Raw genomic sequence first — 18,861 nt, 5'->3', positions numbered from 1 at the left:
TGTAGTATTACATTTGGAACGAAAGTGGAAAACTACAGGAAAAGATACGGAGAAATTAAGACAAGTGTTCTCGAACAAGAATCAGAGGATCTAACAAGTGATGTTCAGACTAGAAGATCACAAAGAGAAGCCAAAAAAAGAAAACAAATTTGTTTTATTTGTAATGAAAGAAGGGAAACGGACGGTGGATCATATAATCAAGCTGGACTTGGTAGATGCGAACAGGAAAGCTCTCGTCAAAGGATTCATGCAAGGACTGAGCTGTGTATTTCTAAACCGACTTACCGATTTCACGAGGCCGCAAAAAGACTGCAGGTATTGCAAGGTGGACAGTCTTTTGATCTTTATGCCATTGATATTTATTATCATAAAAACTGTTACCTTAAGTATGCAATAAACCAGCCTTCGGGTATTGAAGAAGAACAAGAATCTTCGAAAGACAGAGAAAAGCAATTCATAATCGAAGAGTTCTTCAGAATAGTTGGATGGAAAGTAATTGGGAAGAAGGAGGCATATCTTCTCCACCAGTTATTATCAGACATAAAGGTTATATGCGAAGAAAATAACTTAGAGCCTGCTTTCATGCACACTGTGTCATTGAAGAGAGAATTGGTGAAGCAATTTGGATCTGAGATTGATTTTTTTACAACAGGGAAATACGTTATTGTTCATTCGGCGCTCATGAATCCCTGCGAGTATAGCGTTGCAACACTGCTTGGCCATGGACTGAGGGATATGGATCACATTCGTTCGTTTGCAAATTTCATCAAGAGCAAAGTCAAAGAGCGAGAGCCAGAAAGTTTACCAAAAACTCCTGATGAAATGATCGCAGACTTCAACAAGGGCCCGATGCCTGAATTATACAATATTATATATGCCACGATGTATCCGAATTTTAAGACCAATGATGAAGGTTATGCCATTACGCAGTCAAGTAACATTGCCAATAAGATTTGGTCAATAGCATCAGATTGGCAGTCGCTAATCACTCGCCAGAAGAATGTAAAACAAGCCATGCTAGGACTGACAATACACAGACTTACTGGTAGTAAAGAGGCAGCCGCACATCTTCACAATCTTGGCCATTCAATTTCGTACAATGAAATCAGAAAATACAATGATGCATGGTCCTCCGCTCAGATTGAAGTACACAAACGTTTTGTGAAAGGATACCCTCTACATTCGACCATTGATAACAATGATGGCCGCCAGGAAACTCTTACCGGTGTTGGAACCACTCATGATACGAACAGCACACTGTTTCAGCCATTTATTCCAGGTAAATTTTTGTAGATTTTCTAGATTCTGTTTCTGATGTATAGACTTGAGCAGATTCCAGATTTATGAACAATTAAATACCCTAATTTTGATTTATTACAGGTGACAGCATTCTTCATGAAACGAAATCAACAATTCAAGAACTAGTTCCCTGTGAGGAAATTGTTACTAACAATATTGAAGAATATCATCTTGGTGCGAGAGCGGATCCTCTTGCATTTCCCGCTTATCAGGATGATGAAGGCACAGAGCTCCTTGAAGAAAGCTTTCGCAGAGATGTAGCGTGGTCATTAGCAAGTGGTCTGCCTGCTACTGACGGTGAACCTGATTTACCAATGTTGGGGTCTTGGACTGCTTTCAATAGAAAGGTTTCTGATCGCAAGCAGAAAAAATCGCTCATTGAATACATGCCTGTAATAAATCAACCACCCGATATTTCAGTATGCAAGAACTATCTTGACACCCTCAAACATGTAATGGATGATCTTGGATTAAAACATATTTTCGCCCACGCAGACGAAGAGGTATATGCCAGGCTTGTGCAGATAATATGGAAGAATAGCGATCTCTATAAGAATATCATTGTCCTTATGGGTGGCTTTCACCAATTACGTGTTCGCCAGCGATTAATCTTTAAGAGGCATTCGTGTATTGGCTACAAAGATTGGTTTGTTGACGCAGGGACAATTTCTGCTGGTTCTGTAGATCAAGCATTTGGAGGGAAGCATTACTATCGGTGTATGCGAATTCTGAAAGAGTCATTCGCTGCTCTTGTCCAGTATCGTACAGAACAACTACGGGACAACTACGCGTCTTTATCTGATGGTCTGCGTGAGAGCCTGAAGTCACTGAGAGAAAATCCATCCACAGAAGCACTTGAAGCGGTTATAGAATTAGATGAATTTGAAGAGTTAGTTCGTGAGATAAGTAGCTGCGAAAGTCCTCAACAAACAATGACTGTTGCGTACTTGAGAGATATATCGTCTTTACTAGCTCTGGTCTCTGCCGTTCGTGAAGGAAATTTCGAAAGACATCTTGAAGCAGAACGAGAAATGCTGAAGCAAGTGTTTGCTTTCGACCACCAAAACTACTCTCGCTATTTGACATTTCAGCATGTGCTATTGACGGATTTGAAATCAAGCAACAATCCAGCCTATCAAGAACTGCTCGAGAGGGGATTCGGAGCGAATTATTCGGGAGAAAAGTTTGCAACAGTTCACGGGGATTTGGTCACTGAATATTTTAATCGCGAAACCAAAGGGACAGCAGGTCCATTCAGATCCGGATTTAGTACCAATATCGACACAACTAACAAATGGGTGAAAACCGTTCACATTCACGCAAAGCTTCGTCTTACAATGCGTGATAAACTCAACATTAAAACAACGTCGACTCACAAAGAGCTTACGGATAGTGGTAAAGCAAAACACCATAGCGATGTCGCTGCTTTGAAAGAAAAGTTGCATTCCTATAAAACGGATCCATTTTCGAATGGTCCTGCAAAAGTAATCTGCACGGGTTTAGAAATCGATACAGAAGTAATTGAAGGCCTAATGAATGCACCAGAAATTGGGAATACCAGATACAAAGAGTTTGTCCAAAAACGACTTGTAACTAAAGAAAAAAGTATATTTGATCCAATCAAAAGAGTAAAGCTGAAAACCGGGCTTGAAAAGGTAAAGAGTACCCCTAAAGCAGTATCCATCCTCAAAGAAGATCGACAGGCCTTTGGAATTCTAGTGGCAAAAGCAACATCGCTTGAAGAGGCGTTCACATTTCCAATTACAACACTTCCATTGAGTCTTGCAACACCAAACAACATGCTGCGACAATCAGACAAAGCCAGTTTCCGAAACTATTTGATCAATGAATCAAAAGCGGTCTCCAGCGCTATCCCACTGAAGGCACGTTGGATTATTGATGGTATGGCCCTCTTTCGAACAGTGAAACCAAAGCAAACATATAGAGAGTGGCTGGTCGCTGTTCTCCATTCAGCAATACCTCCTGCAATAGCAGATGCAGTACAAGTAGAAATCGTCAATGATACTTATTTGGAAAATAGCATCAAATCATCAACGAGAATTGCGCGGGGAGAAACATCTCGCAGAGTACGTCTGGAAAGTGTAGACCAAAAAATGCTTCAAGGAAAGGAATGGCTAGAGTTTTTCCACAACAACGAAAATAAGGAAGATCTTATTCGACTTGCAAGCTCATTCTTCAGAAGTACAGACGGCAGACGGTTGTTGAAGATCCCGCTTATCATCAATTGCAAAGAGGAAACTTTGCTGATTCGAAGTAATGGAGTGGAACGAATGCAAGATTGCAACCACGAGGAAGCAGACACGAGACTCGTGCTTCATGCAGCTCAAGATAAATCCCCTGCTGTGATTGTTGCAAAGGATACAGACGAGCTTATCCTATTGCTTCATGGTATGGTACACTGCCACGCCTCACAAGAATGGCACATGAAGATTGAGCACGAGAAGTATGTTGATGTACGATTGATATTTGATAACTTTGGCCCTGAAATTTGCACAGTGTTGCCTCAGATACATGCTCTAACCGGCTGTGATACAACTGCCTACAAATTCAATAAAGGAAAGATAAAAGTTTTTAAGAAAATATTGAAAGACAAAAGCGGCTTAGCTCTCATTGATCAACTGGGTAAGAGCACTTCCATTTCTAATGAGACGGTGGAAAACGCAAAGAAATTTTTTCAAATATTTATGTACCATGGAAAGGATAAAGACAGCTATGTCCAGACGAGGGTACAGCAATATTTGAAAATGAAAGTGAAATCTTCAGCACCATTATTACCTGACCCAGATTCAGTTTGTCAAGAGATAAAACGGGTCCATTTACAATCTTATATTTGGCTGAACTGCTTAAACCATCACATAGTTCCGTTGAACATTGAAGATTTCGGATGGAAAATTGACCACGACAAGAAATTTGTAAATCCCGTTTGGTTTACTGGAAATCAGTTGCCAAGATCTCTTATTCGACAAAGGGGTAAATCCAGGAAGAAAACAGGTAACACTGGAGATGGTTTTGAAGCTGATAAAGAATCAGAAGCTGAGCAAACGGAACCTTCGCAGAAAAGGAAAAAAGTCACTCCCCGAGGGACGAAAAGAAGTAACGACACAAGCGACGACATGGAACAGAGAGAAAGCAGTGCTATGAATGAAACGGAAGGAGCTTCAGATAGTTCTGATTGGGAAAAAGACTTTACGACATCAGAAGAAGAAAAAACGGACTCTTCTGACAGTGACTATTTACCTTAGATCATTTTTGTACATAATAGCGTTGCAGCGTTTGGTTTCTTGTAGTTGAGTACTTAATCGTTTATTTCAGGCATCGCATTTCAGCGTGATATGCTATCTTAAAAGTAAAGAGAGAAAATTTTGGGAAGAGTTAAGTCAGTTCTATTTGCATAGCCCAATCCGAATAACGACTTTAAAGAATAAAATTTGCGGACGCTGCGGAGGAGGAAAATTTCAAATATGTAGCAGACTAATAAAACTGTATATCATTCAAAAGGTCTTATTTAGCCGATGCCAAATATGCCATTTTTAAGTTTATATTTTATACCGTTCACGAGTTATCGCAGGATTTGTGCACAATTTTTGCCGCATTTGACGCCATCAGTCACGTGACGCCGGAAGTTTTCCCGGAAAGGTATTCGGTGGTTTTTTGAAGCTTCCTACCTAATCTATCAGATTCCACAATAAAAAGTTAAATTAGGCATTTTGTTAGATTGCTAGACTATATGCCCTGTCTACTATGGTGCATCAATACACTATTTAACACGAACAACAAGATGAAAATTAATCACTGATAAGTTATCATTTGCCGATGAATGTTAAAGAATTTGAGATAATATTTGAATAATAAGTTCGCGGATTTTAGAGTCTTTGGACACTTTCTCGGGAAATTCTCACAAAGAAAAGAGTTTGGAGGCAATTAGCTGAGAAATTTCAGACAAAAAGTAAGAAAATATTTTTTGGTTTATTGTATTTTTATTCGTATTAATTCAAAGTAAATGCTCAATATTTTTATTTCAATTAATAATGTAAACACTATCATGTCATGCTATTCTTTATATTATCCAATCACTAAACAGATTATCACCATTTTATATCAAATTTTTGTTATTGTTTTTAAATAAAATTGTAGTCATAATCATAACGCGCAAGAATTGAGTTTGGATTAAAATATTAAATAAAGTAGTCAAGTAATTAGTAAATCCAAAAATATTTTTTTGGAAAGGATGGCACCTAAAATTTATGATAGGCCAGTTTAAGTATACGATCTAAAAATGTAATAAATGGTTTTTTTTACGCGTAATTTTCTTACCCAACTAAAAAAGTGCTTGCTGATAGTTATTGTGCCGTCAGAGTTCTTGAGGAAGAAAAAAAGAAAGTTTTTTTGTTAATTTATTTTCAGCATTTTTTTCTAAACTTACGTCTTCAAATTTCTGTACCACTCACCTTTCGAATGGTTGAGAACATACCTGTTAAAGACTGCCTGCAGCTCAAAAATATGAGATGTTTAAATTAAGTACAGTATCATCATCTTATCGTTAGTCCATAGTTAAAACCTAAGTGTCAAAAAGGTTAACTAATAACACGTATTTAACATTAACGTTTTAAAGAGCGATAAGAGAAAAAAAATTGGTTATTCTGATAGAGTCAACTCTCCAGTTTGAAAAATGAATGGAAACTTTAATCAAGAAAAAGTATTTCCTTTTTTCAGTGAAAATTTCCATGTATGTCTAAGATCTCTCTGTTTTTCAAAAGTACGTGATACATTTTTTTGATCAGCGTTTCAAGATAATTACGATGAAGTAACGAGTATGCAAATTGTTAAGAAAAAAAAGTCAGCACAATTTTAAACCCTTTTAACTGGTTGTCGTAAGCACATGAAATTATACTTAATTTCTAATTCGCTTTGCTTAAAGGAAATTAACCTTATTTATTTTCCCGTAGCCAGACCTTACAGAATAAAAACAAGTTGTTAGAGAAGAGGAGTCGTCTTAGCTTGTACTTAAAAGTAGGGGTTATTGGTCGTATTACTTATCGTATTAAAACCTTCTAACTTAGAAACTAAGAATTTCATATCATATTAAAACCTAATGCTTTTGAGACTGAAAGAAAATTCTTTTTTCTGGTATGTACCACTCCATTTTTTCCAAATCTACCGAGAAACCTAACCATTTTAACTGCTGTTTAGGATGCCACACTGATTTTTTTGCATTTTCTACAAAACCTGACAGTTGTAAAGACTTTTGAAAAAATAGGGCATCTTGTTTTGCTTTTTTATAATTCTTATCAGTGCCAATACCATCGTCAATAAATATCGCAATTTTGATCATATTTTCTCTCCAATATTTTATAAGAACTCTCATTGTTTTTGTAAAAATAAACGGGGCCGGAGAAAGCCCAAACGGTTATACTGTAAAAACAAAGTATCTTTCCTTTCCTCCTATGACCCATGAAAACCCCAAGAATTTCTAATGTTCTTCTGAAATATCAAGGTGATGGAAACCCCAAGAATTTCTGATGTTCTTCTGAAATATCAATGTGATGGTAGCCCTGCTTTATATCGAACTTAAACATGTAGCCTTGTGCAGTTAGAAATTCTCTTACCACCTTCCAATCCTCAAACTTAACTTTTTCTCTGTAAATGTGCTGGTTTACATACCTTAAATCGAGAATTGTCTACTTTTTCCTCCTTTGGTACTGACTGAAAGGGGATTTACAACATGTGGTGCAGAAGACACTACCTTAATTCGACCTGTATCTAGAAGCTCTTGTACCGCTTCATTAACGAATTCCGAATTTTTTATAGCGGATTGATTATTAGAAAAAGTTTGTTTTTGTGGTGTCGTGAAAAAGGAAATAGTATAGCCTTCCTTGATAATTTTGAGAATAGTCGTATTACAGCCGATGGTTTGCCAATATTTTAAGTTTTTCTTGAGCCTACCCTTAACTCTAGTTCCAGCCGTATTTTTACTTAGACAAAATTCGTACGTTTCCTCATTTTTTACATTGTTATTAAAATTTAAACACTTATCTTTTGTCTTTTCTTTAAACTGGCCGATAACGTTTGGGCAGTCTTTCCTCCAGTGTCCAATCTTGCCACAACCGAAGCACATTGATCTTGCACTTTGGAATCTTTACGCTGATTGGGAAGAATATGATGTGTTATGGTTGCCGTACTCCCAGACGGTTGAGATGATTCTCTTGGAAATGCGTATCTTTGTGATTGGAAATGGTTTGGCATAGGTGGCGACGAGGACATTAGTTGGGTGTGCATAAGGCTGAAATGTGGAGGGTAGAAGGACTTTGGCTTTACCTTTGCTTTCTTTTTTTGCCAGTGCTTTTGACTCAGCCGATTTTATCCGTTTTTCGTCATCTGAATCGCTTGCTAATTCATCGGATAAGTACTCTTCTACAGTGGCCCATCCTGCAGGTGATCTATCCGCCATTTTTATTAGCTTGTTTCGCTTTGTGATTTCGAGTTTTATTCCTGCTAAACGTTTTGTTGATCTTGATACAGAACCTTCTTTGATAAGGTCGATAACATCTTCCAAATCTTCCACTAATTTTTGGTTAAATTCGAATTGGATTTGATTACCTTTAAACTTAAATTGTATCAGCGATTCTGGTTTAGCTGAAACCTTTATGTTTTTCGGTATACTCTGTTGTTGCAGTTTTGTTTCGAATTCTTGTTTCTGTTCGATAAACTTTTTGTCCAGGTAGCTTCTGATTAGGTCAAAGTGTTCCATTCCGTTTAGCGTTTATGGGGCAGATTGGCTGTTGATAACAGGTTCTTCCATGTTATTATTAGAAGTTTCGTCCATTTTTAATGCAATTGCGTCACCTTGAATACTTGAAAGCTAATCGACGTGTGATTGAATTTTCTGAAATTCCGCCCCTTTGATAAAATCACGTGACAACGTGATACCGAGGATATTACTGTAAGGCCTGTTATACACCGAAAATAAATTCTAATTTTCTACATAAGCATTTCAAGCTCTACTCAAAAAAGGCAATGGTAAATCCATTTCAAAAGAAAAAAATGGTAATCTGACAGATCTTTGTTGAAGTCAGCAATATGTTTATCTTTATAGCCACACGGTCTCATACATTTTTATTATTAGCGATTCAGGCCCTTTACATCACAGGATATGGGTACACAAATCTTATCAAACAATTTTTTGTCAAAAGTGCATAATCTGAAACATCATTTTGATCAGAGTGTAATGCTCTACACAATGCAGGTACCGGTTAAAGAAATGTGAGAAATATTGTGCATCGACGTCATCGACTTTCGACGTCATTAAAATTGAAATGACGTATCTTTTCTATTTTTCGTCTGCTTGAGTGGACTTTTTTCGTGCAGTTTAGGATTACCTAAAATCAAGCCCACGTCTAAAATCCATCCCTTCAGCTGTCCGTCCCTCCCTCCCTCCCTGCCTTTCTTCCAGCCAACGAGCTAGATTGCTATGTGAAAAAGAACTTATTTAGATTCAACTTCGGTAAAACGATTTACAAGGTGGTGCTCATCTTATTCAAAACTAATAATTTTTATGTTTAACACTGCATACTTCTTTTCAAAAAGGAGAATTTCCCCTATTTATTTATTTTACGTATACACATTAGAAATTTTTGATTGAAGAAATATATATTGCATTAAATACAATTGTTTTTTACCGCAATAATGACTATCAAATGATTCTGTCATGATAAACCAAGGTAAACAAATATGAAAGACCGAAAAGATTTACGTAGACAATGTTTGTCACTCGGTTACTTTCAGGTCGTGGTATTGGCATAGATGTTTCCTTGCATTGTATTTAACTTAATTTAATAATACTGCTTGAAATGATCAGCTGCCGTTGTCAAATCTGCATATATACTTTGTTTCACAGCTTTGCTGTTGATATCTACATAATTAGTCGTTGCCCGTGGAAAAAACTCAGCGAGGCTCCGCGCAGAGACAGAGACGTCGAACCGCCGGGTTAAGCCATAAGTCAAGTTGTGATTCGCCATTGGTCACTCTGTGGATCGTTTAATAATAACCGCAAACTTTGCCACACCATCAGGTGCACCGCTTTAGTACAAGTATACAGTGTGTTGTAAATCAAGTGAAACGCATACACACTGTCGCAACTGTAACATATTTTTTTAAAAATAACTTCCCGCAACGATAGCTGAAATTAAAGCGGAGCTTACTAGCCGTTGTTACTCCATAATTGGTTAATGTTATTTTATTTTGCTGGATAAGTTTTTGTAAAAGTTAAAAAATTAATTGTGACATTCGTACAGGCGTAATTCCCAAGAAAGTTTAAAAATTAATTTTCACAGTTGGCTGCCCATTTATTACAGGTAGGTACACCATGTCGCACATGCGCATAGGCGCTACAGCTTTTTTAAAAAACAGTCCATTGTTAACAGTGGGCAAAGCACTTAGCATAATTAAACAGAGTGGAACAGGCGCATTGGCGTAATACCCTTTTCCAAAAAAACTTGACTGCAACTTTGGTTCAAATAAAAACACAGGGAACAGCCTGTCGGTTACCCGGTTAGCTACAACTATGGCTCAGCCATTTTATTTCATAAAAAGTTTTCAGGAAAATAATAAAAGATGTAGCTACCTAGCTAACTGCATTTAGCATATAAATTATTGCTTGAGAATCTTGTTGTCACCAAACTGCATTTTATACTTTCACTTTTTAAGTAGCTAGCTAAATAGTCACAGCCTCAACATAAAAATAAATGTTGGCTAGGATAAAAAGGTCTAATAACAAACAGAATAACAATAAGTTAGGTTCTAGCTAAGCTAGCTAACCTTCAAAATCTTCGTTCCTAGCCAAAAATCCTAAAACTGGTGCATTTAAGATCTGTATGTGGCTAAAAAACGTGACAATATATTTATCCTAACATTGAAAAGAAAAATATTACAAAAATATAAAGCTTTCAGAAGATAAAAAAGTCAAACGAACCTTAGAGCTTGACCATACACGACCATTTTTAAAATAAAAATGGCCTTCGTTCATTCAGCCGCGAAAATCTTGGATTGTTTTTTTAAGAATCAAAATAGCCTTCTTTCATTCAGTTGCGAAAATATATTGAATTGTTTTTTAAGCGAAAATCTTGGATTCTTTCTGGTCGCAAAAATCTTGAATTGTTTTTTTTAAAGAATCAGGCGTCGTGATTAGTATACTACGCTCGAGCGGTGAAAACAAAATGGAAAAAATATATCGCATTTGGTATTGGTGCCCATTTTAAAATTTTAGTGTTTCCGTTGCGGGACGCAGCTTTCGCGGAAACACAGACAGACAGACGACGGATATTATTTAAGAGACGAGATATTGTTGCCCCTGTTTCCTCATAATCGTCATAATTATTGCTTTGTTGTGGTCTTGTCCGGCTCATGCTGACAATGAGAAAACATTAATATGAAGAAAATATCAGATTTTAATTTGCACCATTTTTTTCATTTTTCTTTGAACTGGCTGGGAGAAGGAAAAATGATATTAATTAAAATAACTTTAAAAAAATAATAATAACCATATCACTATCGTATATCTTCCTCTGATGACTCAACGAACCTCAGCGCCTCTTTTATATTACACTAGTCGATAATGGGAAAATCCACCTACGAAGGACAATAATAGAATAAAATATAACTTGTTTTATAAGTTTTGCTGACGGCAGCAGTGCATATACAAAATATATTTTAAAGAAAATTTTTACCTGTTGCCTGTAATACGTAGAGCTTAAAATGCCGATGAAAAAATATATAAGATTATGCGCTTTTGATGAACTGATAAGGAGATAGATCTTGAAACGGTGATCAAGAAAATGACCATTTTTTTCCGAAAGAAGTGAGCTGAGCATGCTTCAGGAAATTGGTCCTAATTTGGTCCCTGGTAGTTCTTAGTCACCCACGTAGGACATGACGTCAGTTATTTTCACTGATTTCCAAGTTATTTCGTGTTTAAATTAAAAGTGCAATGCAACGATTTCATCAATCTTAATATACTTTTTTTAACGTTACTATTGTTTTAGCGTCAGCTTAGGAACTTACGAAACAATTTTTTATAGACTTTGTTAAAAAGAATCACAGACTGACAGGCGGAAGCTTTATCTCTTTAATAATAGCCGTATTCCGTCTTTCTGTGTGTCCGCGAAAGCCGCGTCCCGTAACGGAAACACGAAATTTTGTAAATTACGCGCCGATACCAAATGCGATATATTTTTACCGACTTTGTTTTGACCGCTCGCGCGTGAAATACCATTCACAACGCCTGATTCTTTAAAAAAAACCCAAGATTTTCGCGACCAGAAAGAATCCAAGATCTTCGCGGAACGAAGGCCATTTTGATAATGGTCGTGTTTGTGATCAGTGTGTGAGGTTTGTAGGCCTGTTTGACTTTTTTATCTTCTAAAAGCCTTATATATTTGTAATATTTGTTTTCTGTTTGTTTTCAATGTTAGGATAAATATATTGTCACGATTTTTAGCCACGTACAGATCTTAAACGCACCAGTTTTAGGATGTTTGGCTAGGAACGAAGATTGGCTAGCTATAGCTACTAGCTAGCTAGAGCCTCACTTATTGCTATTCTGTTTGGTATAAGAGCTTTTTATCCTAGCCAACATTTATTTTTATGTTGAGGCTGTGGCTATTTAGCTAGCTCGTTAAAAAGTGAAGGTATAAAAATGCAGTTTGGCTACAACAATATTCTTAAGCAATATATAATTTTTATGCTAAATGCAGTTAGCTAGCTAGGTATAGCTACATATTTTATTATTTTTCTGCAAACTTTTTCTGCAAATGAAATGGCTGAGCGATTGTTTTGGCTGGACGAGTAACGACAGGCTGTTCCCTGTGTTTTTATTTAAACCGAAGTTGCAATAAACATTTTTGGAAAAGGGTAATACGCCTTATGCGCCTGTTCAACTGTGTTTAACTGTACTAAGCGGTTAGCCCAGTGTTAAAAACAGACTGTTTTTTGTAAAAGGCTGTTACGCCTATGGGCATGTGCAACACCGTTTACCTGTATATACTAAGGTCAGCCCACCACTGTGACAATTAATTTTTAAACTTTCTTGGGAATCACGCCTGGACTAACCGCTCAGCCCTGTGTCTGCGAGAAAGTTTTTTTCAAAAGGGTATTATTCCTATACGCTGTACAACACGGTTTAACTGTACTAAGCGCTCAGCCCAGTGTCACGATTAATTTTTTAACTTTTAAAAAGACTTTTCCACAAAATAAAATAATATTGACCGATTGTTTTTGCTATGACAGGGTAACAACGGTTTGTAAACTCTGTTTTCATATCAGCTATCGTTGCGGGAAAGTTATTTTTTTAAAAATATGTTACAGTCGCACACTATAATGGTGTATGCGCTTCAAATAATTAACGACATACTGTATACCTGTACTAAAGCGCTCCACCTGATCGTGTGGGACAGTTTACGGCTCTTATTAAGCGCTCCACAGAGTGTTCAATGCCGGATCACACCTTTACTTGTGGCTAAACCCGGCGTTTCGACGCCGGGTTTCCCGGCTAGTATTATTATAACAGGCTAGTCAATAAAAGCGGTGGAAAAATCCAATTAGGTAAAAAAAGAAACAATGGAAAAATATATCAGTTGGATTCTGATGGCGTCTGTAGGGAACCGTCCATACACACAAATGCTTTTCAAAAATACTTAAACAGATACAAGAGTTTAAAATCGTGAGATTTAAAATTTTGGGTGAAAAGTAGAAATAGTTTGATTTGGTAATTTTATATTTTGTAATCAGCATTTGTTAAGAAAGACAAAATATAAGATCATCCAGAAAACTTTTGTGTAACTAGTATAGCTACATCATAACCCTGTGAGATGTCAATTTTTTATATTTTAAACTGTTATAGGAGAGGTTAATATTTGACCAAAATAACTGATTCTAAGTGGATTTGGTATAAATATATTTTTAAAAACAGAAAAATCGATGTAAAATGTGTATTCTCAATTTACATGTTGTTTCTACGTTTTGCCCTGCATTGTTTGTTAAGTTAGTATCTAGTGACGAACTTTGAGCATTAATTCTACTGGTAATTGCGGATGATTTTAAAGAGGGATTAAAATCACGGATCAGCTTTTAATTTATTTTGTCATTACATCTGTATATCGCGAGAATTATTATTTATTTTGAAATTTCCTGGAATTTAAAAATTCTAGTAATCTTAGGTTTATTAATAACATTATTGCACATTTAAGGTATCGTCAGCTCTTATGCCATAATGTTAATACTACCATTACTACGCTAAGACGCTACGATAATATCTTAACATTTTGGAACGTGAAACCATCCCCAAGTTCAATATAAGCATGTTAGTAGACGTTGTAAAAGCTTCAAGTTTCAAAATCTTCGTCAATGGTTTAAAAGTCGGTCAATCTGATGATTTCTTGACTGCTGTACTTATGCACTTCAACAAATTTTCTTCAATCTGATGTATCCACAAAGGTTTAATGGGCACGGTAATAATTTTGCATTGGAGTATTGGAAATCACGATGAAGTTGCACCTATTGCAGAATGTTTAGTTATAATAATAGGTTAATTAAATTTTTGTTTATATTTTACCCGACTATCTGTTAAACAGGTTTTCCACTAGATGGATCATTGCATGCGGAGCGGTTTATAATCTCCGTTTTTGCTCAAATTCTCAAAAATTTGCTTAGAAATGTTTATTTAACATTTTATCTGTTTATGTTTTCACTAACATTAATTATCTTGTATATTTAAATTTATGACATTTTTTCTAACTAATAATATTTTTACTAAAAATTTGATGTGCTTTTTTGTTTACCTCCGTCACAGGGAATGTAAAAAAGCTAATGACCCTTGAGAACATACGAGAAATATGATTTCAGAGATGGATAACCTAAAAATGAAGTACGCAAGGGAGTCAAAATAACGCTTTTGGGAACAGCGTTATGTAAGAATGATACCCTAGTGGGGGTCAATAGGATGTTAATAAATATAATGCGTAAGGGTTTTTTTTTTGTTTCTTCCATAAGAACTAAAACGCAGTCGTTTCTAAAATTGAAAACTATAAGGAAGGGTCAAAATGAGGCTGTTGAGGAGTTGCCATAGGAACTCTTAAATAACTCCATGCTAAAACCAGATTTTAATTTCAAGATCACAAGATGCCCTCAACCGAAACTAAAGTTTGTAATGGGCTGGTCTACGGCTTACTGCATGCGTTGCTTTGACTGTCGATTTGCGTAGAAAATCTGGGGAATATTTACAACATCACATCACAATAAAACTAGAAATTTTATGCAGACCATGTCCGAAAGGGCGTTTTATTGGATGTTAAACAACATGTTTTAATAAACGCCTAGCGCAATAACATTAGTCTTCCGACCACGAAAAAAGAGAGTTTTCCATCACATATATTCTCAGATTTTTGTCCTTCAAACGTACTCGGCACAAAATGGCAATTTGGCGTCAAGTTTAAACAAAGTACGCATATATATTGCGCTTGCTGCTCAGTGACTAAATCGGAGGGCTCTACAATTTTGCCAGCAGCCTGTTTAACTTTTTTCTCAGCAAAACAAGCGCCGAAAGCTGATTAGTTATATATGCTATAAGTTTAAAGAAACGTGTGCTCACGTTTTAGCAATTATTTTTACTGATTTTGTGTCCTCTGAGATAATGTTTCCCTTCTTACTAGCTGTTTTTTCCACATTTGTTAATCTTTTTGTTGATTGATACAGTAAAATCTGATTCACACTAACCAAAAGAAAGTATCATCCTTTTTAACTAAATCATTTATATTATGTAAATATATTTTTCTCTTTTTTAGGAAAATTAGTTCTTTACATCTCTTTCAAAGTTTTGAATGTGAAAATGAAACGTTGGAGAAAGTCATTTCGCGAGGTTATTGATAACCTCGCGAAATGGTTTGTTTTCAGCTCGGGCTTATATTTTGTTTGACGTTATTTACAGTAGTCTCATGCAATTCCTTTTATTTAACTCTTTATCCTTGTATACGTTTTTTTGTTTCCTATGAGGAAAGAAATTGTGTCCTTCCTCTTTTTTATAGCAATCTGATCAAGAACTCCCTATACTTCTTGTTGCATGATGTTTAAGCTATAAAATAGGCTCCTTTTTGTCATTGTTTTTCTAACCGAGGCTATCAATACAAAACAGAAAGAACAAATACTAATAGTTATTTTTTGCTAATTTAAACACGTTTATTTTGTCGTTGGTGAGTTTTAACTTACCAGAACTTATTAGAAAAGAACTAAGTATAAAATACTGCTCATCATTTTTACGTGGACAGCCTATTTCGTTTCTTTTCATCTCAATCTTTAGGTGAGTGTATTTTCCGTGATAATATTGTCTGTGTTATTAGGAACTGGAAATTACGAGTCAACATCTGAATGTCGGCAGTACCTTGCAGTACATTTATAACAATCAAATCATCACCATCTTTGATGTAGTGGAAATTGAGCATAATGAAAATTGTTGAGTGATTGTTTCCTGTGTCTTTACATAAATGGGAAGTAGGTTACATTTTTTGGTAGTTTTGTAGTTATATATATAGTTATAGTTTTGAGGCTTATTCGGGAGTGGAGGCTTAATCGATCATTTACGGTATACAGATGTGTGACACGGTATACCTTTACTTAGCGCTTACCGTAGTGTTAACAACAGGATACAGTTTTTTGGGGAAATGGATATTATCACTATGCGGATATGGGATACGGTTTACCTATAATAAGCACTTCCTCAGGTGATGCCATTAATTTTTATAACTTTCACGGAAACTTATTTAATAAAGTATGACAGGGTAACAACGGGTTGCACTGTGCGCTTCATTCGACTAACGACATACTGCATATCTATAGTTACAACGCTCTACCTGGATGTGTGCCACAGCTTGCTGCTCTTATTAAGCGCTCCACCAAGTGTTTACCCCAGGATCACATAATTACTTGTAGCTTAACCCGGTGTTTCGACGCCGTGTACTGTCTATCTTATTAAAAGTGTTACTGATATTTCTTAGCAATTTTTTAGAAACCTCATTACGGATTGAAATAATTAATTCATTTATCTTAATTTGCTAACTCAATTAAATAAATAAATTAAATGATTAATACTATTATTTTATTACGCCATTTGGAATATGACCCCGTGATCGTAATTCTGATTTGTTATTACCAAACCTCCTTGATGGTTGCAGTATGGCGTACTTAGTTTACAAGTCCATCATAAGTTTTCAAACCCCATTGCGAAAGAATGTATTTTATTTCCAGTGAATAATGTAAGTGATTACTATGTTTTATTATTAAAGTGTTAGTTTTTGATCCATATCTTCAAATCAACTTTACAATAGACAATGCCATTATCTTTATTTCCGTGCATTATTCAATCAAAAATTATTGTAGGAATATTGTAATGCAGCGTAGCCGTTTTCGGTGGTTCCTGGAACTGGTGGGCCAATTGGAGGTCTTTGCGACATTGATCTGACAGGTGTCAAAATAAATTGCTCACCCGAGGTGCTTGTAACCAGCGTTTGGTTTTGCTGCGGTTGCGGAGCCATTGTGTTTTGGAAAACTGTATCTCGTGATGTTGCTTGAAACATCTGAGCATTTGATTCTTGTCCTAAAACAAAAAAAAAACATAAAATAATTTCGTTTATGCTTTTATTGCAAGCTTTAAGTTGATCATACACATGCGGTTGTATGACCTGTTAACCTGATAAATTACCTATGCCTGCTGCAAGTAATTTTACATTTGTTTCCAATCGCATCTAATATAAAAAAATCCCATAAGTCATTTAGTTTTCTGTCTGCCACATCTTTAGCAGCCTTTCCTACCTCTTTTCATGTTCAAATCAAGTGAGTTCAACTTGAGCAATAAAAAAGGGGAACATGAAAGTTACCTGAAGTATACAGCTTTGTTATGTGTAGCCATTAATAAGTTTATAAAATTTACGTTTAATTACGCTAGATACTTATATTCACAAATTAATTCAGGATGTTTTCTTTGGTTCCCTTTTTTAGGCGTAAAGATGTTGGTGAACTATTAAACTAACCTGATCTATGGCTGCAGCAGTTATAAACTTTAAAACCATACACTGTGGCTGCAATTGAAATAGCCATCTCCAACAGGTGTAGTGCTAAAAGCAATGCATATACAACGTTTCCATAATCAGGACTCTTCCGGCAATTTTTTGGACTACGACGGCCACATTTAGCATACATTCTAAAAGCAGAAAAATTAAAAAGAATAAGAACAAAGGTTATCCCACTTTATGCGTAATATATATTACTCACACAACTCCAGCTACTGATGTGCCAAAAGCCAAGAAAGTTAAAATGATTGATGTAATTGCGAAAGCATTAAACGTCCCGACTAATCCTCGCCCTTGTGATTTGGGACGAGTACACACAGCCAATATTCCAGTAGCAATGATCCAGAACGACGCAATAAGTGAAGTATGGTGTTGATTTATTGGAACATCCTTTATCCGTAGTGCACCGTACATACTAACGCTGAAACCAAACGTTAGAACACCAGCGATAATTAGAACGTTGCCTATTAATAAAATGTTAAGTCTAAAACTTGTTGTGAAACCAGACTTTGTTATAATGTCAAGATTTGATGTTTAACGTAGTATACTTACCAAGTTTGGAAATAATTCGCAGACGTTTTGTTCGAAGGGCGGAGTTCACAATAGTAGGTTGTTGAGTTGTCATTCTCAAGTAAACTAAAATCACCGTATGTTTGTTAACACAAGGAAGGTAATATAGTTGTTTTTTTTACAACTTATTTTACAGGACACTTAAAGAATATACAATAACAAAAGAATTTACCTTTCCAAAATTCCTTGCTCAAAACACAATGTTTTCCTCTTACAGCTGTATTGGTATGAAAGTAGAATTATTGATTGCAATAGATTAGCCTCCTTTTTAATTAGTTAAAGGTATAAAAACAACGTACTATTATGAATACTGCTGCAAACGAAACTAGATTGTTATTATAATTACGCAAGTAAATAAGGTGGTTTTATATCTAATTTACTTTTGTTAGGGTAAGACAATGGACGAAAGCTAATTGAGTAGTATCGTCACAGTGTAATTACTTTTCTAATTGCGGAGAGTAGTGAAGCAAGCGCAGCAAGCTGAGCGGAGCGCAGCCCATTTTCTCATTAAAGCGAAAGGTTGTATAGGATTTCTGCGTCTCGCCCCTATACATCAAAATTATCAAGCACTTTTCCCCACGGTTTCGATTTCGTCCATTTTGGTTTTGTCTCCCACCAATTTAATCTGGTTGTGTTTCCGTAAATTTCTAATTAGGCGAGACAACATGAATTTAAAACGGCAATGGGGAGTTTTTTTTGTTATTTAAATACTAGCCAGGAAACCCGGCGTCGAAACGCCGTGTTAGGCTACAAATAACGGCTGTTGAATTAATAAGAACCACAAGCTGTGCGACACGGTGAGGTGGAGCGCTTTAGTACATTGTGTGCAGTATGTCATTACTGAGACATTTTGTTAATTTTA

General features: G+C 35.9%; 2 protein-coding genes across 4 annotated transcripts; both read right to left on the bottom strand.

Moving 5' to 3' along the window:
• Window positions 1-6,799: 6,799 nt before the first annotated feature.
• Window positions 6,800-8,195, bottom strand: LOC130627880 (uncharacterized). The gene has a single exon (XM_057441412.1). The coding sequence runs from the start codon at window positions 8,066-8,068 to the stop codon at window positions 7,457-7,459; it is 612 nt and encodes a 203-aa protein (XP_057297395.1). The 5' UTR covers window positions 8,069-8,195; the 3' UTR covers window positions 6,800-7,456.
• Window positions 8,196-16,107: 7,912 nt separating this feature from the next.
• Window positions 16,108-18,309, bottom strand: LOC130627844 (uncharacterized). 3 transcript variants are annotated; one of them, XM_057441410.1, is made up of 6 exons: window positions 18,172-18,309; window positions 17,982-18,065; window positions 17,632-17,893; window positions 17,391-17,560; window positions 17,063-17,105; window positions 16,108-16,957 (listed from the first exon to the last, which is right to left on the bottom strand). In XM_057441410.1, the coding sequence occupies exons 2-6, from the start codon at window positions 18,052-18,054 to the stop codon at window positions 16,843-16,845; spliced, it is 663 nt and encodes a 220-aa protein (XP_057297393.1). In that variant the 5' UTR covers window positions 18,055-18,065; window positions 18,172-18,309; the 3' UTR covers window positions 16,108-16,842. The 3 variants fall into 3 exon arrangements, with proteins under 3 accessions (XP_057297393.1, XP_057297394.1, XP_057297392.1); XM_057441409.1 differs by lacking the exon at window positions 17,063-17,105 and having other exon boundaries at window positions 16,126-16,957; window positions 18,172-18,292; XM_057441411.1 differs by lacking the exons at window positions 17,063-17,105; window positions 18,172-18,309 and having other exon boundaries at window positions 16,125-16,957; window positions 17,632-17,913; window positions 17,982-18,041.
• Window positions 18,310-18,861: the final 552 nt, after the last annotated feature.

Source organism: Hydractinia symbiolongicarpus, chromosome 2 (assembly GCF_029227915.1).
Source record: "Hydractinia symbiolongicarpus strain clone_291-10 chromosome 2, HSymV2.1, whole genome shotgun sequence".
Taxonomy (NCBI): Eukaryota; Metazoa; Cnidaria; class Hydrozoa; order Anthoathecata; family Hydractiniidae; genus Hydractinia; species Hydractinia symbiolongicarpus.
This window is presented reverse-complemented; position numbering and strand designations above follow the sequence as displayed.